At 42.5% G+C, this 21,846-nt stretch overlaps 1 protein-coding gene across 1 annotated transcript; it reads right to left on the bottom strand.

Annotated features, from left to right (window-relative positions):
* Positions 1-985: 985 nt before the first annotated feature.
* On the bottom strand, positions 986-19,733 carry LOC311102191 (CAP-Gly domain-containing linker protein 3-like). The gene is made up of 15 exons (XM_084143441.1): positions 19,624-19,733; positions 16,859-17,011; positions 15,884-16,023; positions 10,539-10,632; positions 10,227-10,388; positions 9,385-9,503; positions 7,006-7,242; positions 6,670-6,729; positions 5,665-5,800; positions 5,302-5,451; positions 5,003-5,137; positions 4,760-4,883; positions 4,455-4,522; positions 4,259-4,331; positions 986-4,120 (listed from the first exon to the last, which is right to left on the bottom strand). The coding sequence occupies exons 2-15, from the start codon at positions 16,989-16,991 to the stop codon at positions 4,066-4,068; spliced, it is 1,686 nt and encodes a 561-aa protein (XP_083999567.1). The 5' UTR covers positions 16,992-17,011; positions 19,624-19,733; the 3' UTR covers positions 986-4,065.
* Positions 19,734-21,846: the final 2,113 nt, after the last annotated feature.

Raw genomic sequence — 21,846 nt, 5'->3', positions numbered from 1 at the left:
TTTGATTATAGTAGCAGTTACCTTAGCTATGGATCATTTAATTGTCATCATGCAGATATAAACCTGTATCCTAGTGCAACTAAAAACAGAGTTTTGATGAACGATGAAAGAGGTGAGATAGTGTTACATTTCATTATTTCACAACACAGACTGTATGCTGAGGCCACAAAGTATTGAACTGTAGTGCTACATTGTTACAAATTATTAGGCCTATTTCTCAGGCTTTCCGTTTTTTCTCTCTCTCTTTGCTTACTTTCGACTACTTAATCAAGTTTTTATTTTTTATTTTATTTTATCTCAGGGTCTCAGCCTCTGTGCATTTATTTGGACCAAGATGGAAACCAAAGAAACCGGAGCAGAATGCGCACGGTGTTCACGGACAGCCAGACCAAACAACTGGAACAGCTGTTAGAACAAACAGATTACCCCGGCGTGGAGGTACGGGCGGAACTAGCCAGGAACGCGGGCCTCACGGAGGAAACCGTTAGGGTAAGAGAATGATACGTTTGCTTTTAACTTTGAAGTTGTTTAGAAAAGTGGTTGTGAAACTGTGTAAGTTACACGTAATTTTCTGGACTTTACATAATTTTTTTATATTTCTCTAGGTATGGTTCAAAAACCGTCGTGCGCGCCGAAAGAGGCAGAAGAGCGGCACCAAGGCCAAATCCCCAGACTTGGCTACGTCGAAAAGAGACCAACAGTCTACAACAACCGCAGCTACCAGGGAAACAGCTTCTCATGATTCCTCTGATGATAACAAGAACATTTGCTTTCTTTACACTAATTTATGTTCCCTTGATTTCATAGGCCTTTAGGCCTACTCACCATGCGTAAATATCCCCAGATAGAAATTCATTGGTGGGCATTTAATGTAAAAACGACATTCAATTGTTAGACCTGCAATAAATGCACATTTGAGCAATTACAATAAGTGTCTGAGTGATTTATCTCTAGTTGTTTGAACAAAAGCAAGCAACAGAAAATGTAGAAAACAACATCAACTTTTATTAGATTCATAGTCAGAGTTGTAATTATAAGCATTTTCATGTTGAGATACACCGTCAGAAAAAGAAACTTTCAGAAAATAAAGAGCATGCAATGAATATTATGCATGACACTAATAAATCCAACATTACAGCACCCTTTACCTGTTTTGGGACACAGACACAAACACACTATAAAACTGGGGGAAAAAGTACACTTAGTGAAATTATCAAAATATATTTTTAACAAACTGCAATGACATGTCTGTGAAGAAAATTAACAATTTTTGAGATCAAGTTTTAGAATAACATGTTTTTTTAAAATAATGACAGTACACCACTTAATAGGATTATATCAGTTTTCATAATGTCCTTGAATAAACAAAACATTTGAAGAGAGGACTCATCAATGCAGATTCTTGTCATGTTGTTAGTTGTAGATGATAACAAAGTGACAAATTAGTGACATCTACTGGCATATTACGGTACATATTATGCTACCAGAGTGTAACGTTCAGGCAATAACTACACAATTCGGATCAATCTTTGCCTCAAACAACTTTACTTGAGTATTAAATCTGCCAGTCAACCAACTATTCAACTCAACCATGTAGTAAGTATGACCAATGTTGCATCGTATACTTATATCTAATGACATTTCTCCCAGCATAGTGGTAAAAACAAAGACATGGTGATGAATTCTTACTCATTCTCAAGCACTTCAGTATGGGGTGAGGATGATTTTCTCACAGTCCTTCTTGACAGTATAATTTTAGCATACTTGGCTAACAGAGGATTTTAACAAAGTGAGCTGTCCTGACAAAGTTTGCAACACTTTGTGTTGAGATAGTCTTAATTAAACTGAATAAAAAAGGAGAAAAGTTCCAATTGCCACAGGTTCTCAAGTATCCCACTACATGAATTTGAGGTGTAATGGATGAGTTTCTCTCAAACTGGATATACTAACAACCCTTATTCAGTTAAAAATGAAGCTGAAGCTGACTCCCTCATAGTATCCTTGTTGTTCAGTGGCTCTCTTACAGACTAGTCATAACCTTACACTAGCAATAGCAAAACAACCACACATTGTTGCGTTCAGTTCCACATTGTTCAGTACCACATTGTATAAGTGGCGATTTCGGAAAACGACATGGTGCAAGAGTATTTAGACCCTTCCTGATAATGAGTATTTTTTGCTGTTCCACGGTGCTGTTAACACAGGATGTTCACAATGGTGTTCAGAGAGTGCAGGAGCAAGTTCAGGTGTTTTTTTCTCCCCCTCATGGTGTGCTTACATAGTGTTAAGTAGACAAAGACACTATCCATATCCACATAGCTAAGTACACAGGTTAAATATTTCTGTTTTTATGCACATACTCATAGATTTTGACATTAAGCGCACACAAGTTTAGACAGTCAGATTTTTTTCTTCTAATGCTCACATTCACAAACTTACCAAAGTCTAACGTTGAGAGAGAAGGAGAGAGAAGCATGAGAGGATAGCCAACAGGGGGTGTGAACTGTGGTAGCACTGAGCTAGCAGGTGTTCTGTCTGTGCAGATTTAGACTGAGATTAACACTATTAGTGCAACAACGAACCTAGAGATGGGGAGGAGGGCACTGGTTTATCAAGAAACGTACCTTTAACAAGTATATTGTGGTACCCATGTAGATTTCCTATTTCTATAAACAAAACTTAAATGTGGGCAAATAAACTTTTTGCTAACATGACGTTTAAGTTAAAGTTAAAGTTAAGTAAAAGTTAAGTTATTGCTACTTTATGCTACACAATAAAGACAACAGCTTTAACGATATTAACAATATTAACCTAGGTGGTTTCCCCTTACATTACCTGCCATTACATTTTGGGGTTAGCAGCTATTTTGGTTAACATAACTTGGATCTGAGACCAACTGGTTCAAAGTGCAATAAACATCTAAGACCAAGTTATGAAAGTCTTATTTACCCAGTTATGCAGTGTCCATATTACCACGATTTAAACCATTCAAGGGTACAGAAGATATCTGTGCAGATAAAGATGTCCTTCAGTAATTAAGTTGGGACATTATGATTAACATATATGTACGTGCTAGCATTCCCTTACCTAAAACAGGTAACTAGTATTTTACAGGGATCTGTCAAAGAATTTAGCAGGCTACCAGAAACCAGGAACCTCAGTTTTTGTATCATGTGTGAGCATATTACAATTTACACAAGCCCATTAACAAGCAAATCGATATTATATACATCATTCCAATTGCATATTTGGGAAAATGCTCAGAGTGCAAGTGGAGAAATAGTGGATGTAGGAATCCTGAATAATATTAAACCCTGTTTTCTTTTGAACATACGAGATTAGAAGAACATGACCATATGTTCATGTCACATCTTTTCACAAAAAAAAGTTTATGTGAAAATGAATTTGTAACACCATTTGACTCACACATCCACATTTTGGATCAAACCCTTTAGCGCAACATGGCCACCATCTACAGTCTGTTCACACTGACAGACCATGTATTACTTTGAGGATAAATGAGGCCCTTGGTCTCCTCTGAAATACTGGACATTAGGATGAAGCAGCAGCAAAACAATAAAGTATAGCATCATGTACTTAGTCATTTGAAAGGCTCCCTAGTAGAAGCTCCATGGCATAAGAAGTTGGCTGACTGGTCAAAGGGTTTTGGCAACTGCTGACAGGGGGTGTGTAACAACAAGCAATCAACACCAAAATAGAGTAACTTACAAAAACTAAGTGATTATATCTATTAGATAATTGCTTTTGTAGGGTTTGTGTCCCAGATTTCGAGTTACAATTATTTAGTCTCATTATTAGTGTTACAAATGGAATGCAGGATGTTAGTTAACATACAAGGCACTAGGTTTTGCTATAGGACTGACTGCGATCATGGAGGATGGAGAGTGGAGGGGGTGGGGATGGGGAGGGGGGGGGGGGGGCTGTTAACTACTGTAATTCTGACAGCAACAGCCAGAGAAAAGCACAAATGAAAGATGGACATTAAGAGGAGGAGAGCAGTAGATCTTTTGAGGAGGAGGAAGAGGAGGAAGAAGGAGAGGGTGGTTAGGACTGCATCTCAGCACGCAGCATCCAGGGGAACCAGCAGCAGAACAGCAACCTGAAGAAGAGGATGAGCAGGAGGAAGAGGAAAGGGATTTGTGTCACTGGACACATTCATCAACAGGAGCTTGTTTCTAATCTGCTATTTGTGGACTCAGAGACAACAGAACAGAGAGAGGAAAAGAAGAGACTGTACCTGGATATTGAACTCTCAGACGTGATGTCCTTGGGTGACCTCACTGCGTTGAATTTACGCTTTGGCTGGTTCACTAGAATAAACAAAGAACATCTTTGGAAAGAATGCAGATGTGGGAGTAGAAGGTATATCATAACATGGGGTGGTGTGGCACGCTGGCTAACATGGCTGGATGGATTTGACCTCAGAGACTTACTTGACACCTGGTGGACTTTTTTCACCATCGTGCCATCGCCGCTCTGACCGTCCTTTGGTCCGCAGATTCTGAGAGATCATTAACAGCAGTAGTTAGTATTGTACCAGACGGTCAGTCTGTTCAGAATGAAACTTTACAATCACAACAGAGCACGTTGTATATTGTCTAGCTCTCTGTCTGACAATGACTGATAAGCATGGTTACACAAGGTAACTGTAAAATGCTTTCTTATCAATAAAGTTGTTACGTTATCTTTTTTTAGGGTAATTGTTTTGAACCAGGTGTTAAAGTAGGTGTTATGTTACCTCTGTACGCGAGATGGGGGTGCAAAGACGCCATACTTGGGCAGGCAGTTGAAGTAGCGTACACCAAAAACAGACCCGTCATGTTTTCCCGTGGGATGCTCCAGCTCCACACCAAACCAGTAACCTGGACACACACACATCATCAATATTTAAACTTGATTAAACATTTCTAATCATTTGTCAAACATTTCTTTTAAATATCACCACCAGTGTTGCAATGACTTGATTTCACAACAGACCTACCTGGGGCAAAGTCTGTCTTTCCGTAATAGCGTATGATTCCTTGCTTCACACCAGCAACCAGCACCTGGTCTCCAAGTTCCACCTTCACCCCATCTGGGTCCAGACTGGCCACGGACATAGACTTCTTCCTCAGAGCTGATGGAGGAAATCAATCAAATGTTCGTTAACATGTTATAATGTGTTATAAAGTCTATGAGGCATGTGTTATTTATGTGTTATAAAGTATGTGAATCAACAGATGGCTTGTTGTGCTCCTATGAGATTGAATGCAATGGCCCTTGATGGGGAGACTCTTGTACCTTTCTCTCTCTCCATTAGTTCCTTCTTTTCTTTCTTGTTCTTTCCTGTGACGCGGGAGAAGTCCATGCGGGGGGTCTTGGGTGTGGAGGTGACAGAGGAGGGGGCCTTCTCAACAGCTTTGGCGATTTTCGACACTGGAGCAAAGATACCTTCAGGACAATAGAAGTGATTAGAGAAAACCCTGAAAAAACCTGCAAGCTCATATCAAATTTACCACAGCTGTTTTTCTGAAAACTACCTGTACACAAAAGTTATGAAATCAAGTTTTCGCTTTGCTCTTTTCTCAAGGGGAAGCTTGACACATTTCAACAATATATTTAAGTAAGAATTCCCAAAATGGGAGTGAAATAACAGGTGGTTACCCAGTTTGGGGGGGCAGATGAAGTAACGCACCCCTCCCACACTCCCGTCATTCTTGCCCTCTGGCTCGTCCAGCTCCACCCCCACCCACTGGCCACTGGCAAACTCCGTCGTCCCACAGAAGCGCAGGGTGCCCGTCTGTGGAGGAGAGACTGTGTGAGGGCCAGGATTCAACATCAGCTCTGACATTTACCTCTCTTGTTTAAATTAGATTTTTTACTAGCAAATTGAATTAACCTTATTGATCCCCACAGGAGCTCATAAAAAAACACGTGATTTTTATTCTTGTATTATTGAAGGTGATACCAGGCAGGATTAAATAGTTAACAACACTTCTCCACAGCACTGAGGTAGGCTGCACTAGTCTCAGAGACTTCTCTAGACCAGGGCAGCATACTGATCTGCTGTTTTTCTGTCATACTTGACTACTGACATACTAGGCTACGGTTAATAGAGTAGTCTACACATCTCAGCACAATAACATGTTTTAAGTGGTTATGTTGTGGTCAGTAGGACATATTCTATATATAAAAAAGTATGTGGACAGCCCTTCAAATGAGTGGATTTGCTGACAGGTGTATAAAATCGAGAATACAGTCCACGCAGCAATGTTCCAACATCTAGTGGAATGCCTTCCCAGAAGAGTGGAGGTTGTTATAGCAGCAAAGGGGGGACCAACTCCATATTAATGCCCATGATTTTGGAATGAGATGTTCGACGAGCAGGTGTCCACATACTTTTGGTCACGAGTGTACGTTTGAACACAGTGAGAGGTGCAATAAAGCTGCACATTACAGACAGACGTAAAAATACACATAGGCCACACATAGGTTTCCAATGCATTTTAACTGCAGTGAGTGATGCATAGTAGATACCAAATGAATGCACCAAGGGAGACTACGTCATTTAGTGCAGTCAGTAATGCGGTCAGTCATGGAAATACACCTGAAAACACAATTAAATGTGTTCAGTTATGCAAGTAGACACACAGGTCGATGGCTACCCACCTGCTTCAGGTGATGCAGAGCTGAGATGTCAATTTCATCACTGCTCGATTTTTTGGGGAGCTATACGTGTTAACACAAGTGGGAATAAATGTTTGCTAGAATTCACGTTCTCTTCTCACACAGTACAACAAGCAGCAGGGCTCCACCATATAGGATGAATGCGACCTCATACTGGCCACTTTTAAAAAAAAGATAATTGAAAGCCATTGAAATGGTCTCATGCACATAAACGTGCTCACAAAATTCAGCATTTTATTTTAATTCACTGTTTCAATTCTTTGAGGCTCCCATTTCTCATCCTTTGCCTCCCAATCCCGACAAAACGCACACACACACCTTCATGTCGTCCAGCACCACACGGTCACCCAGTTTGAGGCCGATGGAGGTGAGCATGAGGTTGCCAGGGATGTTGTCGTAGTTGAGCAGGGTGGCGCGGGGCAGGTTGCAGCTGAGGGGCACAGAGTCCAACAGCAGCTGCTTCAGCTCCTTGGCCACCATGGCCGCCTCCGCTTTGTCCAGAGTCATGTCCATGGGGTCAGGGACCACATCGGCCGGCCCCTGGCCTTTATCATTCTGTAAGAGAGAGAGAGAGCGAGAGAGAAGAGGATGTAGGGAGAGAGAGATGGAGAGAGAGAAAGAGACATGAGGAATAAATTGGCATATTTTTACTGTTTTGTGTAGAAGTCATCCCCACATAAAACAGAAACAGAATCTGTTTTTATCTGAAACATTGTTTTTAAAGAGCAACTTCCCCTAAAAAGCAACTTCTCGTTTTGAAAACAGCCTATGTGGCATCAATATGAGTCAGAAACAGTTATAATAGTATGTCATGGAATGAAGGGTACTGTAACAGTTTTCCTTTGGTTGGGTTTATTTCACGAGACCTGATCATAATGTCCATGATCAATTTGGTTTGACATTCGATAGCTCTATGGGGCTAGTTAGGCACCATCAGTAAATTACAAATGTGCATGAGACAATATTTGAAAATGCCAATAGCTCCAAATTTCAATGTCTTAACCAACTATAAATTGTAGAAATGCATATACAAATATTGAAATAATTTAATGAGACAACTAAAAGATGTGCAACATGAAAATATTGTGCCATTTACATTGTGTAATTTATTGATGGTCCCTAACTAGCCCCAGCGCTATCCAATGTCAAACCAATTTTGCCACGGTCGCACACCAGCCGGCTGAAACTAATAGGCGAAAGAAGTTGGCTAGCAATAGCTTTCCTAGACGACTTCAAGACACAAGACCTGGTTAGACTGTTTCAAGTTATCTAGAAGGGTGAGTGGCTGTAACTGTGTACTGTTTTGGGAGAGTGAATGAACAAACCATACACTGCTTGCCACATGCGAACACACACAAAAGAGACACTTATTAAACCACCCCCCTAAGACAATTCTCAAAACAAGGCCAAATCAGGAAGTTCAGCCCTCATTTAAGTTACCATGAAATCATATCAAAGATGACATGAAACCACAAATGTACACCCATTTTATTAGGTACACCCATCTAGTCCCAGGTCAGACCCTCCTTTACCTCCAGAACAACCTGAATTATTCAGAGCATTCTACAAGGTGTAGGAAATGTTCCACAGGTATGTTGGTCCATGCTGACGCGATGGCATGCAGTTGCTGCAGATTGGACGGCGGTACATTCATGCTGCGAACAGCCTGTTCCATCTCATCCCAAAGATGCTCTATTGGTTTGAGGTCTGGCGACTGCGCAGGCCACTCAAGTAAACTGAACTCGCTATCATGTTCCAGGCTATGTTTCTCCACTCCTCAATTGTCCAGTGTTGGTGATCGCATGCTCACTGGAGCGGCTTCTTCTTGTTTTTAGCTGATGGAGTGGAACCCGGTGTGGTCGTCTGCTGCAATAGCCCATCCATGACAAGGATCGACGAGTTGCTGTTCTGCACACCACTGTTGTACTGCAGTGTTATTTATCTGTTTGTTGCCCGCCTGTTACACTCTTAGAAAAAAAAAGGTGCTATTTAGAACCGTAAAAGGTTCTTCGGCTGTCCCCATATGAGAACCCTTTGAACAACCCTTTTTGGTTGCAGGTAGAACACATTGTGTTCCAGGTAGAACCCTTTTAGGTTCCATGTAGAACCCTTTCTACAGAGGGTTCAACATGGAACCCAAAATGGTTCTACCTGGAACCAAAAAGGGTTCTCCTATGGGGACAGTCGAAGGACCCTTTTGGAACCCTTTTTTCTAAGAGTGTAGCTTGCACGATTCTTGCTATTCTCCTTCGACCTCTATCATCAGCGAGCTGTTTTCACCCACAGGACTGCTGCTGACTGGATGTTTTTTGATTGTCGCACCATTCTTGGTAAACCCTAGACAATGTCGTGCGTGAAAAGCCCATGAGGGCGGACGTTTCTGAGATACTGGATCCGGTGCGCCTGGCACCGACGATCATACCATGCTCAAAGTCGCTTAGGTCACTCGTTTTGCCCATTCTAACATTCAATCGAACAGTAACTGAATGCCTCAAAACCTGTCTGCCTGCTTTATATATCAGGCCACAAGACTCACTGTCTGTAGGAGCGATCAATTTTCATGAACAGGGTGGTGTACCTAATAAACTGTCCAGTGAGTATATATGCCATATTCAATTTCAGCACTTCTGTCTGTAGTTAGTTACCATGAGAAAGAGACATACAAACAGAGGTATAGACAGTCAATAGTGCTCTTACCCTGACAGTGGGGTTGGCTCCATGCTCTAGCAGACACTGGACTGATCCCAGACACAGGTTGGAGGCAGCGATGTGCAGGGCTGTGCCATGGTGGAAGTCACTGCAGGTGGAATTCAGCACTACAGAGACAGTACAACCAGGTTCAGAACAAATCAATCAGAATTGTATTGCCAAAGACAGCTATTATCATCGTTTTATTCTGAAAGCGTAACCAATTTCTTCTCTTAGGGGTTTCTGAAAGCGTAACCAATTTCTTCTCTTAGGGGTTTCTGAAAGCGTTACCAATTTCTTCTCCTAGGGGTCTCTGAAAGCGTTACCAATTTCTTCTCCTAGTGATCTCTGAAAGCATTACCAATTTCTTCTCCTAGGGGTCTCTGAAAGCATTACCAATTTCTTCTCTTAGGAGTCTCGTGTGGTGTTTGAGCCACATGGTCCGTAGACAGGAAAATAACAATGAAACGAAATGGCCAATCAATGGTCAGTGTGGTGGAGCGATGAGAAATCAATGTAGGAGTTAATTAAATGTCCTTGGGTCAATGCTTGTATGGGCTGGATGGAGTGTTAGTTCTGATTGGAAGTCCAGGGAGGGGAGGGACATAGAGGAACACAGACATATAGGAACACACAGGACATACAGGAGCATGCCAGAACTGACAAGACAGGCCCAAGCAGGAGCTATGGAGTGTGAGTGTGTGTGTATTTATGAGTGAGTGTGCGAACAGGGTGAGGAAAGTTGTCCAGGGAGTGTTTGGGGAGGTTTATTAATCTCCAACAGCTCATGAGGACTGACTATGTTGTTAGTTGGCTAGGTAGACTACATGGGTTGTGTTGATGCTACTCACCTCTGGGTTTGGAGGCCTTGAGGAGAATGCGAATCAGCTCTGGCACATCGAAGTAGGCTGCGTAGTGCAGGGCGTTCATGTTGGTCCAGCGGCTGCGGAGACTCACGTCTGCCCCCATGGAAATTAGCAGATTGGACAGCCTGAGGGCAGCGGCAGGGTCACCTGGATGGGGTCACAAGATGGACAAAATGTGTAGGAAACTACAGTAAATCTGCATTGAATCTTAGGCTAAAAACACGTTATATTATGAAAGCTTTATTGAGGATTCAGACATTTGAAATTAACAATCAGTTGAGGGTTTGAGAGACTCACCGACTCCATGGGCCCCGGCTTTGCAACTGTAGTGGAGCAAGGTCATGTCTGTCAGTCCGTCACGGTCATTGACATGGCAACCACGCTTCAAGATCTGTAAGAGGAGACAAGGACTGTTCAGTGAACTGAGAGAGAGAGAGAGAGAGAGAGAGAGAGAGAGAGAGAGAGAGAGTGAAAGAGATGCTAGGGGAAAGGAAGAGAGAGCAGATGCCTTTTAAAACACTATGAAACACTAAGGCCAGTCATCACTCACACCACACATACAGACCACACCACCCCAGGGCCATAGCCTCTCATCTCTCTGAGAGATGCTTCCTGTTCTTAGCGTAGCCACATTAGCAGGATGAGCCATTCACACCCAATTAGCACAGACGACACGTGTTACTGAACTCTAATGATGGGGAGTTATGAATTCCTGCTGAGTCATGAATTAAGCGCTACGTCATTTCCACTGCATTGCAATTTCATCAGAGGCTATCATTGCTGAGTAGCATACATCTACATGAGGAACTGGAAGCCATTTTGGATAGGGTAAAACAAAGGGACACAAATATTGAAATGATGGCAGTCGTTACTGGAAGTGCCATTAATTTACTATGCAGTTTCAACTGAATATCTACGTTTGTACTAGGTACATTGAAAATAGTACAACTAGGAGTTAATAGCAAACTATTCATAGCAGCCTTTACAATGTCGAAAAACCTCCATCAATGTTTTGCTGAGTGTCAGATGTGCTATGTAAAGCCATATTCCCAATGGTGAAGATTAAAGAAGCAGTGAAACTCCAGTTAATTAGCTCTCTCCTCTGGTGCAAACAGACAGCAGTGACGGGTGCCGAGTGACAAGTGAAAAAGGACCCATCCTGATTCCTGAACTAGACTAGCAACTATCTCGGGATAGTTCATTATCCATCAGTGTCATTCAAGAGAGATGAAATGAGCACTCTCCTCAAGCCCTGACATTATGCCTTTTCATACAGAGACATGTAGTCCAACTGAATTAACATGATATTATCAGACAGGTCTTCTCCTGAGGCTTAACGATGACACCACCATGCACACTTTCATGATTCAACATTAATTCAACATGGATTCTATAAGATGGATCCCTGTAGCTGCAGTGCTAACACAAGGCTAGCACTGTCGAAAAGGAATTTGGGGCTAGTAGTAACTGATATTGGTGGAAATTCTTGCTGTCCAAGTAGTTTGTAAAGAAGCGGTGGCCAATCTGTAAGCGCCAGGTGCGTTCTGCTTTGATTGGAGCAAAAGCCTACACCCACACAGGCCTTTTGCAGATAAGTCAATGCATCTCTGTTAATAAAAACACTTTAAAAAATGTAAAGACATTGACTATTTGCCAGAGGGCTGAGGTTGTTTACTGAGGGTGCGGCGGAATGGTTCTTTGCCCATATCTGACGATCTGATTTAGAGTCTGCCTTAGTGCAGAGCCTGTCTGGGTAATGGAAAGGCCCTATTATCTCAGCCATCAATCACAGCCATCATGGGGTCCCGGGGACACCCAGGAACTGAGGCTGACTTTACGATCAATCCTAACACTAAAAGCTGCATCGCTAAGAGGAAACTAAGTTAACTAAGAGTGTGTATTTGTATGTGTGTGTGTGTCTGTGTACATGTGTTATGGGGCATATCTTCCCTCTCTCTAAGATAGTTGGGCAGGATTGGGAAATTAGTCTGAAACTTGAAGTATGCACACTCTTCCTCTTCAGGGTTATGAGAGTTCCTGCTCCCACGGTTACATTACCACTACTCACACTGCAGTAATTGTTTGTCCTGAGCTAAAGTTGTGCACTTTCATCTGAGCAACAGCAATATAAAGGGAATCAACTGAAACATAGCTAACTACACCTTACAGTGCATTCAGAAAGGATTCAGACCCATTCCCCTTTTCCTCATTTTGTTACGTTACAGCCTTATTCTAAAATTGATTAAATTAAAACAATTCCTCATCAATTTACACATAATTCCCCATAATGACAAAGTGAAAACAGGTTTTTTGAAATGTTTGCAAATGTATTAAACATAAAAAACAGAAATACCTTATTTACATAAGTATTCATACCCTTTGCTATGAGACTCGAAATGGAGCTCAGGTGCATGTTGTTTCCATTGATTATCCTTGAGATGTTTCTACAACTTTATTGAAGTCCACATGTGGTAAATTCAATTGATTGCCCATGATTTGGAAAGGCACACACCTGTCTATATAAGGTCCCACAGTTGACAGTGCATTTCAGAGCAAAAACCAAGCCATGAGGTCGAAGGAAATGTCCGTAGAGCTCCAAGACAGGATTATGTCAAGGCACAGATCTTGGGAAGGGTACCAAAAAACGTATGCAGCATTGAAGGTCCCCAAGAACACAGTGGCCTCCATCATTCTTAAATGAAAGAAGTTTAGAACCTGCAAGACTCTTCTTGAGCTGGCCGCCCGGCCAAACTGAGCAATCGGAGGAGAAGGGCCTTGTTCAGGGAGGTGACCAAGAACCTGATGGTCACTCTGACAGAGCTCCAGAGTTCCTCTGTGGAGATGGGAGAACCTTCCAGAAGGACAACCATCTCTGCAGCACTGCACCAATCAGGCCTTTATGGTAGAGTTGCCACACGGAAGCCACTCCTCAGTAAAAGGCACGACAGCCTGCTTGGAGTTTGCCAAAAGGCACCTAAAGGACTCTCAGACCATGAGAAACAAGATTCTCTGATCAGATGAAACCAAGATTTCGCCTGAATGCCAAGCGTCACGTCTGGAGGAAACCAGCCACCATCCCTACGGTGAAGCATGGTGGTGGCAGCATCATGCTGTGGGGATGTTTTTCAGCGGCAGGGACTGGGAGACTAGTCAGGATCGAGGAAAAGATGAACAGAGCAAAGTACAGAGAGTTCCTTGATGAAAACCTGCTCCAGACCTCAGATGGGGGCGAAGGTTCACCTTCCATAAGGACAACGACCCTAAGCACACATCCAAGACAACTTAATCCAGTTTAGAATAAGGCTGTGGAAAAAAGTGAAGGGATCTGAATACTTTCCGAATGCACTGTACATGACAACATCCTTAGTAAGAAGGTGTTTTTTTTTACAAATCCACTAGTACAGCCTCAACTTTGCTAAGGTGCCCCAAGGTGCTGTAAGTCATGCCACCAACTAAAGCCAAAGCCACCAAGCCTCCCATAATACAGATCCCATTATAAGAGAACCCATTAAGGCACAAGGCAAACATAAGATTAGTATTTCCCAATCCCATGCCCATACACAGCACATGCTTAATCAACAGCACATACTGTGTATGGGCATGGGCATGGGACTGGGAAATACTAATCTTATGTTTGCCTTGTGCCTTAATGGGTTCTCTATCTCAAATCAAATCAAATCAAATCAAATTTTATTGGTCACATGCGCCGAATACAACAGGTGCAGACATTGCAGTGAAATGCTTACTTACAGCCCTTAACCAACAGTGCATTTATTTTAAACAAAAAAAGTAAGAATAAAACAACAACAACAAAAAAGTGTTGAGAAAAAAAGAGCAGAAGTAAAATAAAGTGACAGTAAGGAGGCTATATATACAGTAAAATAAAGTGACAGTAGGGAGGCTATATATACAGGGGGGTACCGTTGCAGAGTCAATGTGCGGGGGCACCGGCTAGTTGAGGTAGTTGAGGTAATATGTACATGTGGGTAGAGTTAAAGTGACTATGCATAAATACTTAACAGAGTAGCAGCAGCGTAAAAAGGATGGGGTGGGGGGGCAGTGCAAATAGTCCGGGTAGCCATGATTAGCTGTTCAGGAGTCTTATGGCTTGGGGGTAGAAGCTGTTGAGAAGTATTTTGGACCTAGACTTGGCACTCCGGTAGGTTAGTGTGATAAAGAGTCTGTAATCTTCTAGCAGGACCTTGGCCAACAACAACAGTGCACCGTTGCTGACCGGCTCAGAGCCGCAGAAGTTCACCACAAAGAGCAAGGGAACAACACAATTACTAGGCCCGCATTGACTGCATTCCTCCAGGGATCAAGGAACTCGATGCCTCTGCCCTGTTCGCAGCTCCTAAGAGCATGAGAGCAGAGCAGCAAGCTGAGCACAGACCAATGGACTTCTCTCCTTACTGCAAATGCAGCATGTGGCGATGGTGACCAACTCTAGACGGTTGCACGCAGCTGAAAGGCCACTGCTCTTTAGATTTCGATGAATCTGGGCTAAAAGGTGTGCAATGTTGTGTGATACAGTATGTTGATGAGTGGTTCCATGTTCTCTAATGACTGCATGGTGTATTTTGTTTCCTCTGTGTATTGTATTTTGGTTGGAGACCTGTATCTTTGGTGCACTATGCAGTAATATACTGTATCTGTCTGTTATGTACAGTAGAAAAAAAGAAAACAATTATATGGGTCCAAGCACAGAGCCTTGTGAGACTCCAAATTCAACTTTGAAACATTCAGAAGATTTGGCACCAGTACTGATACGTCTAGGCCAGGGATGGGCAACTGGTGTCCCGGCCCTTTTGTAGGCACGCGGATCAATTTCCACACAAAAAAGAACTCAGAACTCAAGTTTTTAGGAACTCAGTTGGGATCTCAATTTATTGTTGAGAGTTAGAATATTTGAATACACAAGGTGCAAATTTGGTTGTGCATCAGCAGTCTTTCTCCTGTGATGTCAATCGGAAAGACACTCAATTATCCCATGTCAGCTAACATTTTTTTAGATTGGTAAATTAGTCTAGCCAGCTATGTAAACTTGTAGTAATCATAGCCGAATTACCGACCGGGGGGCTCCCACTGATTTTGTTAGTCAGTCTCACTCAGATATCATATTAAAAACTGCAAACATTTCTCTCCACCCTATTGCACAATGTGTAGAATTGCAGGAAATTAGCTGTAAAGCTGCTAATTTTTCTCTCCACACATTGGCAAAATGAGTAGAATGGCATGAAATGAGTTAGAAAATTGCAAAATCTTCTCTCCGCCCCATGGTAAAATGTGTAGAATTGCAAGAAATGCACTTTAAACTGAAAATGTTCCTTTCTGCTGTCAAGAGCAGCAAAATGTTTTGCTCGCAAGGTAGGCCCCCCCAACAAAATTTAGCTTAGGGCCCCCAAAAGGCTAGGGCTGGCTCTGACGGCATGTGTGGGTATGAATGTGGGTACGCAGACCCGTGAGCCACCGCGCCGCACATGATGAGTTCAGATTTTTTGTGGACCCCACGCCCATCAAAGTTGCCCATCCCTGGTCTAGGCCTACAGCTATCAACATATATCTTTCTGTTTCTGCCAGTGTTGTGTCTGAGCTGTATTCAGACTTGTAGTCTGTTGAAAGTCCTACTGGCAGTAACTTACCTCGTTTCCGATGAGGTCGATCTTGTGCTGGACCTGTGGGACCCACTGACGGATGATGGCGAACAGCTCTGGGATGGTGGTGCGCGGATCCAGCAGGATCTCCAGACACGCAGGATCATTTGGGTCAAAGAATGTGAAGACTGGATTGGTAGGGAATGCCAACAAGAGAATTACCTCTCTTGCTATTTTTCGTTCTTGTCCAGACAGCATATTGACTCATTCTGAATGTATGACATTAAATATCTTTAAAAAAAAAAAAATGTTTTATGTAATTTGTATTTTGGGTTGTATTTTTCAGTAGGCCTGTTTGTGCGCTCTATTTAATTACTTATGGAGTTTTCTCTGTTGGACATCCAATCTTTCTGTCCTGTCTGAAAGCACTGTTTCTAAAAGCAGCATGTGGTAGATTGAAACCCTATCAAAGTGCAAACGTTGCACTGAAATAACACAATTGATCTTACTTTGTTTTTATAATAAACCATCATAATAAATGCATTGAAGCTTGTGGGCAAACTGAAATTAAAAGCTTTACATCATGCTAGCCTGCAGAAACAACTTACATTCATTGGCATAGAGTGGAATAAGTCCAGCAGTATCATACTGTTTGCACAAACAGCCCCAAACCAAGATCCATCTACAATAACATGCTATAAAAGTCCTTGTTCACTTATTTATGATAATATACATACATTAAATATTTTCATTATGTTTCTATGAATCTGCAGAGGTTGTTTGACCAGGCAGTGGTCTGTGCTTGGTGAAAGGCTCTTTGTGGATCGAGGCTACAGCAGCACATGGCCCAGAGCCCAAAATCCACTGTTACATATAAAGCAGTGTTGAGTAGGGAGCATTGACAAAGGGCCTTGGCCTGTATTCACAAAACGTCCCAAAGTCTTATTCATTATGATCTAAAAAGCACTACTATGAGACACTTCTTGTGAATATGGGCCCTGGAGACTGAGGCCTATGACCCACCATAGTCTTTGGGGAGGGGGGCCTGGGCAGATGGGTGGACCATGGGCCTCTTCCGGGGCTCGTGAACTGGGCTCTGGTACTCAGAGGCCGGCTGGGCCTCCTCCTCCACCTTGGCAGTCTGCTCTTTAGTCATTCTGCTAGATGTTGCCGGGCCTGGAAAACAAGATGGATGACAAACATTCCTTGTGTGGCACTACTAAACAAACAGCTCCATCGCAGGTTTCTCTGAACAGTTGTCATACGTCTGTGACTCAGCCAAAAGTCACATGAAGTAGTTGCTTATAAGAGTCTTGTTCCCATGGCAGCCTATCTACTCTGACAAGTCTATGCCCTGCAGATGCCCCTCCCAGAGCAGACATTCTCTATGTTTGGCTCTAGGGCCTGTGAAAGACGGTCAGTAGTGACTCACTGATAACTGCACTTACTGACAAGAGATGAGGAGACTCAGGGAGCAGGCAGGCTAATTTATTGTACCATCTCAGTGCATGCTAATGCTAAGTCTTAATGTCCATCATTGCTCTGGACATAGTTACAGTAATGGGCTGAGCTATATTTTCCAAATAGTATATGCAGCAGCAGATCTCGCACACCCGTCCTGACTATGGGAACTCAGGGATGCATGTACTGTACAGTATGTGTTGGACATTGCAGCACTGATTTCTGAGGAGCTGCTGAACAAACAGTAAAACATCTATGTAAAAGCCCTATAGTATCAGTATGCCAATGCTAATGCAATTTTATATACAACACAATGGACCCTTTGGTCTATTACATTAATATGGCCTGACTGGATTTCCATCCTAAAATAAATGTTCAAACTCTCATCTAGGTTCAGAGAATAAGCTATGTGTATGTGCTATAAACACCCCTTTAGAACAGAACCACTAACACAACTGAGAAACGGTTTATCCCAACATTGAAATGGGAACAAAGTCTATGATAGCGTAAATTATTCACTGGGTCTTTTTTGTCACGTCCAAGGGTTGCTTCCTCTGATGTCTGACTGCACGGTGAGCACACCACATGTATCTAAAAAATATCCATCCGGCCTGAAAATGATTACGCTGCCAAGTAATCTAATACAGACTAAATTGTCCATCCATGCCTCTGCTAATCCTTTTTGATTTTGAAAGAAGTCCAGAGAGAGAGGAGAGAGAGAGAGAGAGAGAGAGAGAGAGAGAGAGAGAGAGAGAGAGAGAGAGAGAGAGAGAGAGAGAGAGAGAGCTCATCACACAATCAGTATTGCGCAGCTGTGCTACTTTATCAGTCTACCAACTCATTGTCCAAAGCATTATGGGTTCAAACAATGAGGCAAAACAGAGGCCGTACAGTGGTCTGTGCTGTATTCATTAAGCTTAGGGAAACTACATTAACAGAGACCGATTCTGCTGTGATACAGACATGTACTCAAAGCCAAATGAACAACCCCCACTCTGGCAGATACCATCCTCCTGATACTCAACGAGTTGCCTGTTTCCTTCAGTTGCATCATATTGAGGGGATTCCTAGTCGTGTTCGGATATGGATACATAACATGGATACATAGACAAGATATATCGTAGCCTGGATGATTTGGGAGCAACTGTCCCTGTGCAGTGAGTCACCTTACCTACAAGCTCCTACATGTCTTTCATTTATTCCTTTAATTATATACTTTTTTTTACTGCTTCCCATGATTTGCTGCTGAATCAATAGCCACTGCAGAATGGGTGATAAAACACATTGCCTGACATCCCAAAAGGATTACGTTGAAACAAAGGGTATCCATGATATAGAGTCCGATGACTGGTAGATAACTATACCTGTGCAGTGCAATACCTGTCACCTATTATGACAATCCTGCTAACAGAGTCCAGTAATGGCAGCCATCATCTTCTCCTCTGAGTTGCCCTGCTCCTCCTAGTTCCTACCCCAGTAGTGTTTTATAAATGAAGTCTCAGTCACAGACAGCATTTTCACTGCAATAAATGTGATGTATAATTAGCAAGAGCACATTATTTGTTTAATTAAATGAGTACTGTATATGACTTATGCAACAGTGCTCATATGAGTCAACAAGATGTATACATTTTGGAGGCAAATACAGTCAGACAGCAAAATATGAGAAAAACAGGTGCAACAAACGTTACAGATTTTGATCTTCTACTCAATCCATATTGTAATGGAATAAATATCATTTTATCATTTGGCTGGGTCACACTACTGCCATCCTACTCTATTTGACAAATACAATAGGCCAGAGCTGCATTTTTGAGTCATTCATGATAAATATAAATAACATATTAGTGTTGCAATGTGCAATAATGCAAAATGCAAAATGTGCATATCACATTGCTCTACAACGTGCATGATAAAAGGGCTTTTGACAAGCCTATCTGAGAAAATGTGTCAATTCGTGACTGTGCGTAGGAGAGGGCGTGTATTCAGCCAACGAGAAAAAACGCCCCGTTGACAAACAATGAGAAAGATGCTGGAGGAGGAATACACACATGGCATGTGCAACTATTCATTTGATCCAATAACAATGAGAAAACACTTAATATCTGCGCTGATGTCTTATGTTTACGCTTATATTATAAAACGGGCGCAAAATAACATCCACCCATGAGATTTCATGAAACAGTGTTTAAGAGCATCTCCATCTTTCTAGGCTCCGTATCAAGACAAACACACAGGCTGTGAAAAACACAGCACAAATCTAATCTAATCAAACGAAATATATCCAATAATTAGAATCTTATATGCATGAATGATATTCATCTTACCTCAAAACAAGGCTTCTTGATTATCTCAAGCTTTTCCTCGCGGTTCAGCTAGATGAGAACAGCAATGGTGCTGAGGATGGTGCTGTACTGCTGCGAAGGTCTTTCTCTGTGCCTGCGTCACGGGCGTGAGCGCCCATGGACCAAAACGTAGGCTACAATTGTGCGTGTCCTTCCCTGGCATAGGAATTCGCCTAGTTACCACAGTCACAAAATTGCCTACAGTGAGGGAAATAAGTATTTGATCCCCTGCTGATTTTGTACATTTGCCCACTGACAAAGATATGATCAGTCTATAATTTTAATGGTAGGTTTATTTGAACAGTGAGACACAGAATAACAACAACAAAATCCAGAAAAACGCATGTCAAACATTTTATTAATTGATTTGCATTTTAATGAGGGTAATAAGTCTTTGACCCCTCTGCAAAACATGACTTAGTACTTGGTGGCAAAACCCTTGTTGGCAATCACAGAGGTCAGACGTTTCTTGTAGTTGGAAACCAGGTTTGCACACATCTCAGGAGGGATTTTGTTCCACTCCTCTTTGCAGACCTTCTCCAAGTCATTAAGGTTTCGAGGCTGACGTTTAGCTACTCGAACCTTCAGCTCCCTTCACAGATTTTCAATGGGATTAAGGTCTGGAGACTGGCTAGGCCACTCCAGGACCTTAATGTGCTTCTTCTTGAGCCACTCCTTTGTTGCCTTGGCCGTGTGTTTTGGGTCATTGTCATGCTGGAATACCCATCAACGACCCATTTTCAATGCCCTGGCTGAGAGAAGGAGGTTCTCACCCAAGATTTGACGGTACATGGCCCCGTCCATCGTCCCTTTGATGCGGTGAAGTTGTCCTGTCCCCTTAGCAGAAAAACACCCCCAAAGCATAATGTTTCCACCTCCATGTTTGACGGTGGGGATGGTGTACTTGGGGTCATAGGCAGCATTCCTCCTCCTCCAAATATGGCGAGTTGAGTTGACGCCAAAGAGCTCCATTTTGGTCTCATCTACTACTTCAGGCCTGTTGAAGTTAAGAGAGGGCGCTGTATAGTCGATATGGTGTCATTTTCACTTGCATGGTAAGTAGAGCGAAACACCTTGAAGTGGCTTATTCGTTGGACACCAATTCCTGCATTAATGTTGTGCGAAGATTCATGTGTCGCCGAGGTCAAGCGTTTCACATAAGGTCAGATAATGGCATTCATTTCATTGGAGCTGAACGAGAGCTCAGAGAAGCATTGGCCACTCTCTGGACCACAGCAAGATACAGAGTGCATTGCTATCAAAGGGATTCAAGTGGAACTTCAATCCTCCTGCTGGTTCGCATCATGGTGGAGTGTGGGAGCGTCTTATTCGTCTGGTGAGGAATGTGCTCTACTCTATTCATACCATTGTGTGTAAAGCAGCGGCAATTCTGAACAACCGCCCCATCACAAAACTCTCAGATCACTCCAAACCACCTACTGCTTTTGAAGGAAAAAACACTCCTTGCTCCTGGACTGTATCAAGACTGTGATCTCTACACCAGGAATTGGAGACAAGTTCAGTACCTGACTAATCTATTCTGGAAACAATGGGTGAAGGAGTACCTCCCATTGTTACAAGAAAGACAAGTGGATCAAACAGAAGATATGTTTTTCCGTGGGAGATCTGGTCTTCATGGATCCTATTGCTTCAAGAGGTTTGTGGCTGATGGGAAAGATGTTGGAAACCTACTCTGACAAGAATGGTCCGGTCTGTGAGACTGATAACCAGAACAGGAGAACTGGACAGACCTGTTACCAATATCTGTCTACTCCAAGAGGGTACAGCCCTGTGAAGAACTCTAACCAACAGAAGTGAAGGAAGATTCACTCACATTTCACTTTATTGGTTCCTCGGTTATGTTTTGGGTAATTGTTGGTTGCAATTAGGGGCCAGTGTGTTGGAGCCAATTTGGGTGTATCTTATGTTACGGTAATATTCGGGTAATTACACCCCAGACCACTAGGTGCACATAAATGGTGGGAAACACACATTTAGGTGATCTATAAACACACAGGTGTTTGAACGTACGGTGGGTGTGTGGATAGTGGGAGAGCTCACGGTTCTTACGCAATCAAATGAATGCAAGAAACAAAGGATTGCTACAGTCAACTCTACAGATCAACATGCATTCATGGTAACCACTGTTGCTAAGTTTGAGGCTCGTAAAGAACAAATCTAATTGCTACCATCAATTCACCTAGT

Source organism: Coregonus lavaretus (genome assembly GCF_964263955.1).
Source record: "Coregonus lavaretus genome assembly, chromosome: 26".
Classification (NCBI taxonomy): domain Eukaryota; kingdom Metazoa; phylum Chordata; class Actinopteri; order Salmoniformes; family Salmonidae; genus Coregonus; species Coregonus lavaretus.
Note: the sequence above shows the minus strand (reverse complement) of the source record. Positions and strands in the feature narration are given on the sequence as shown.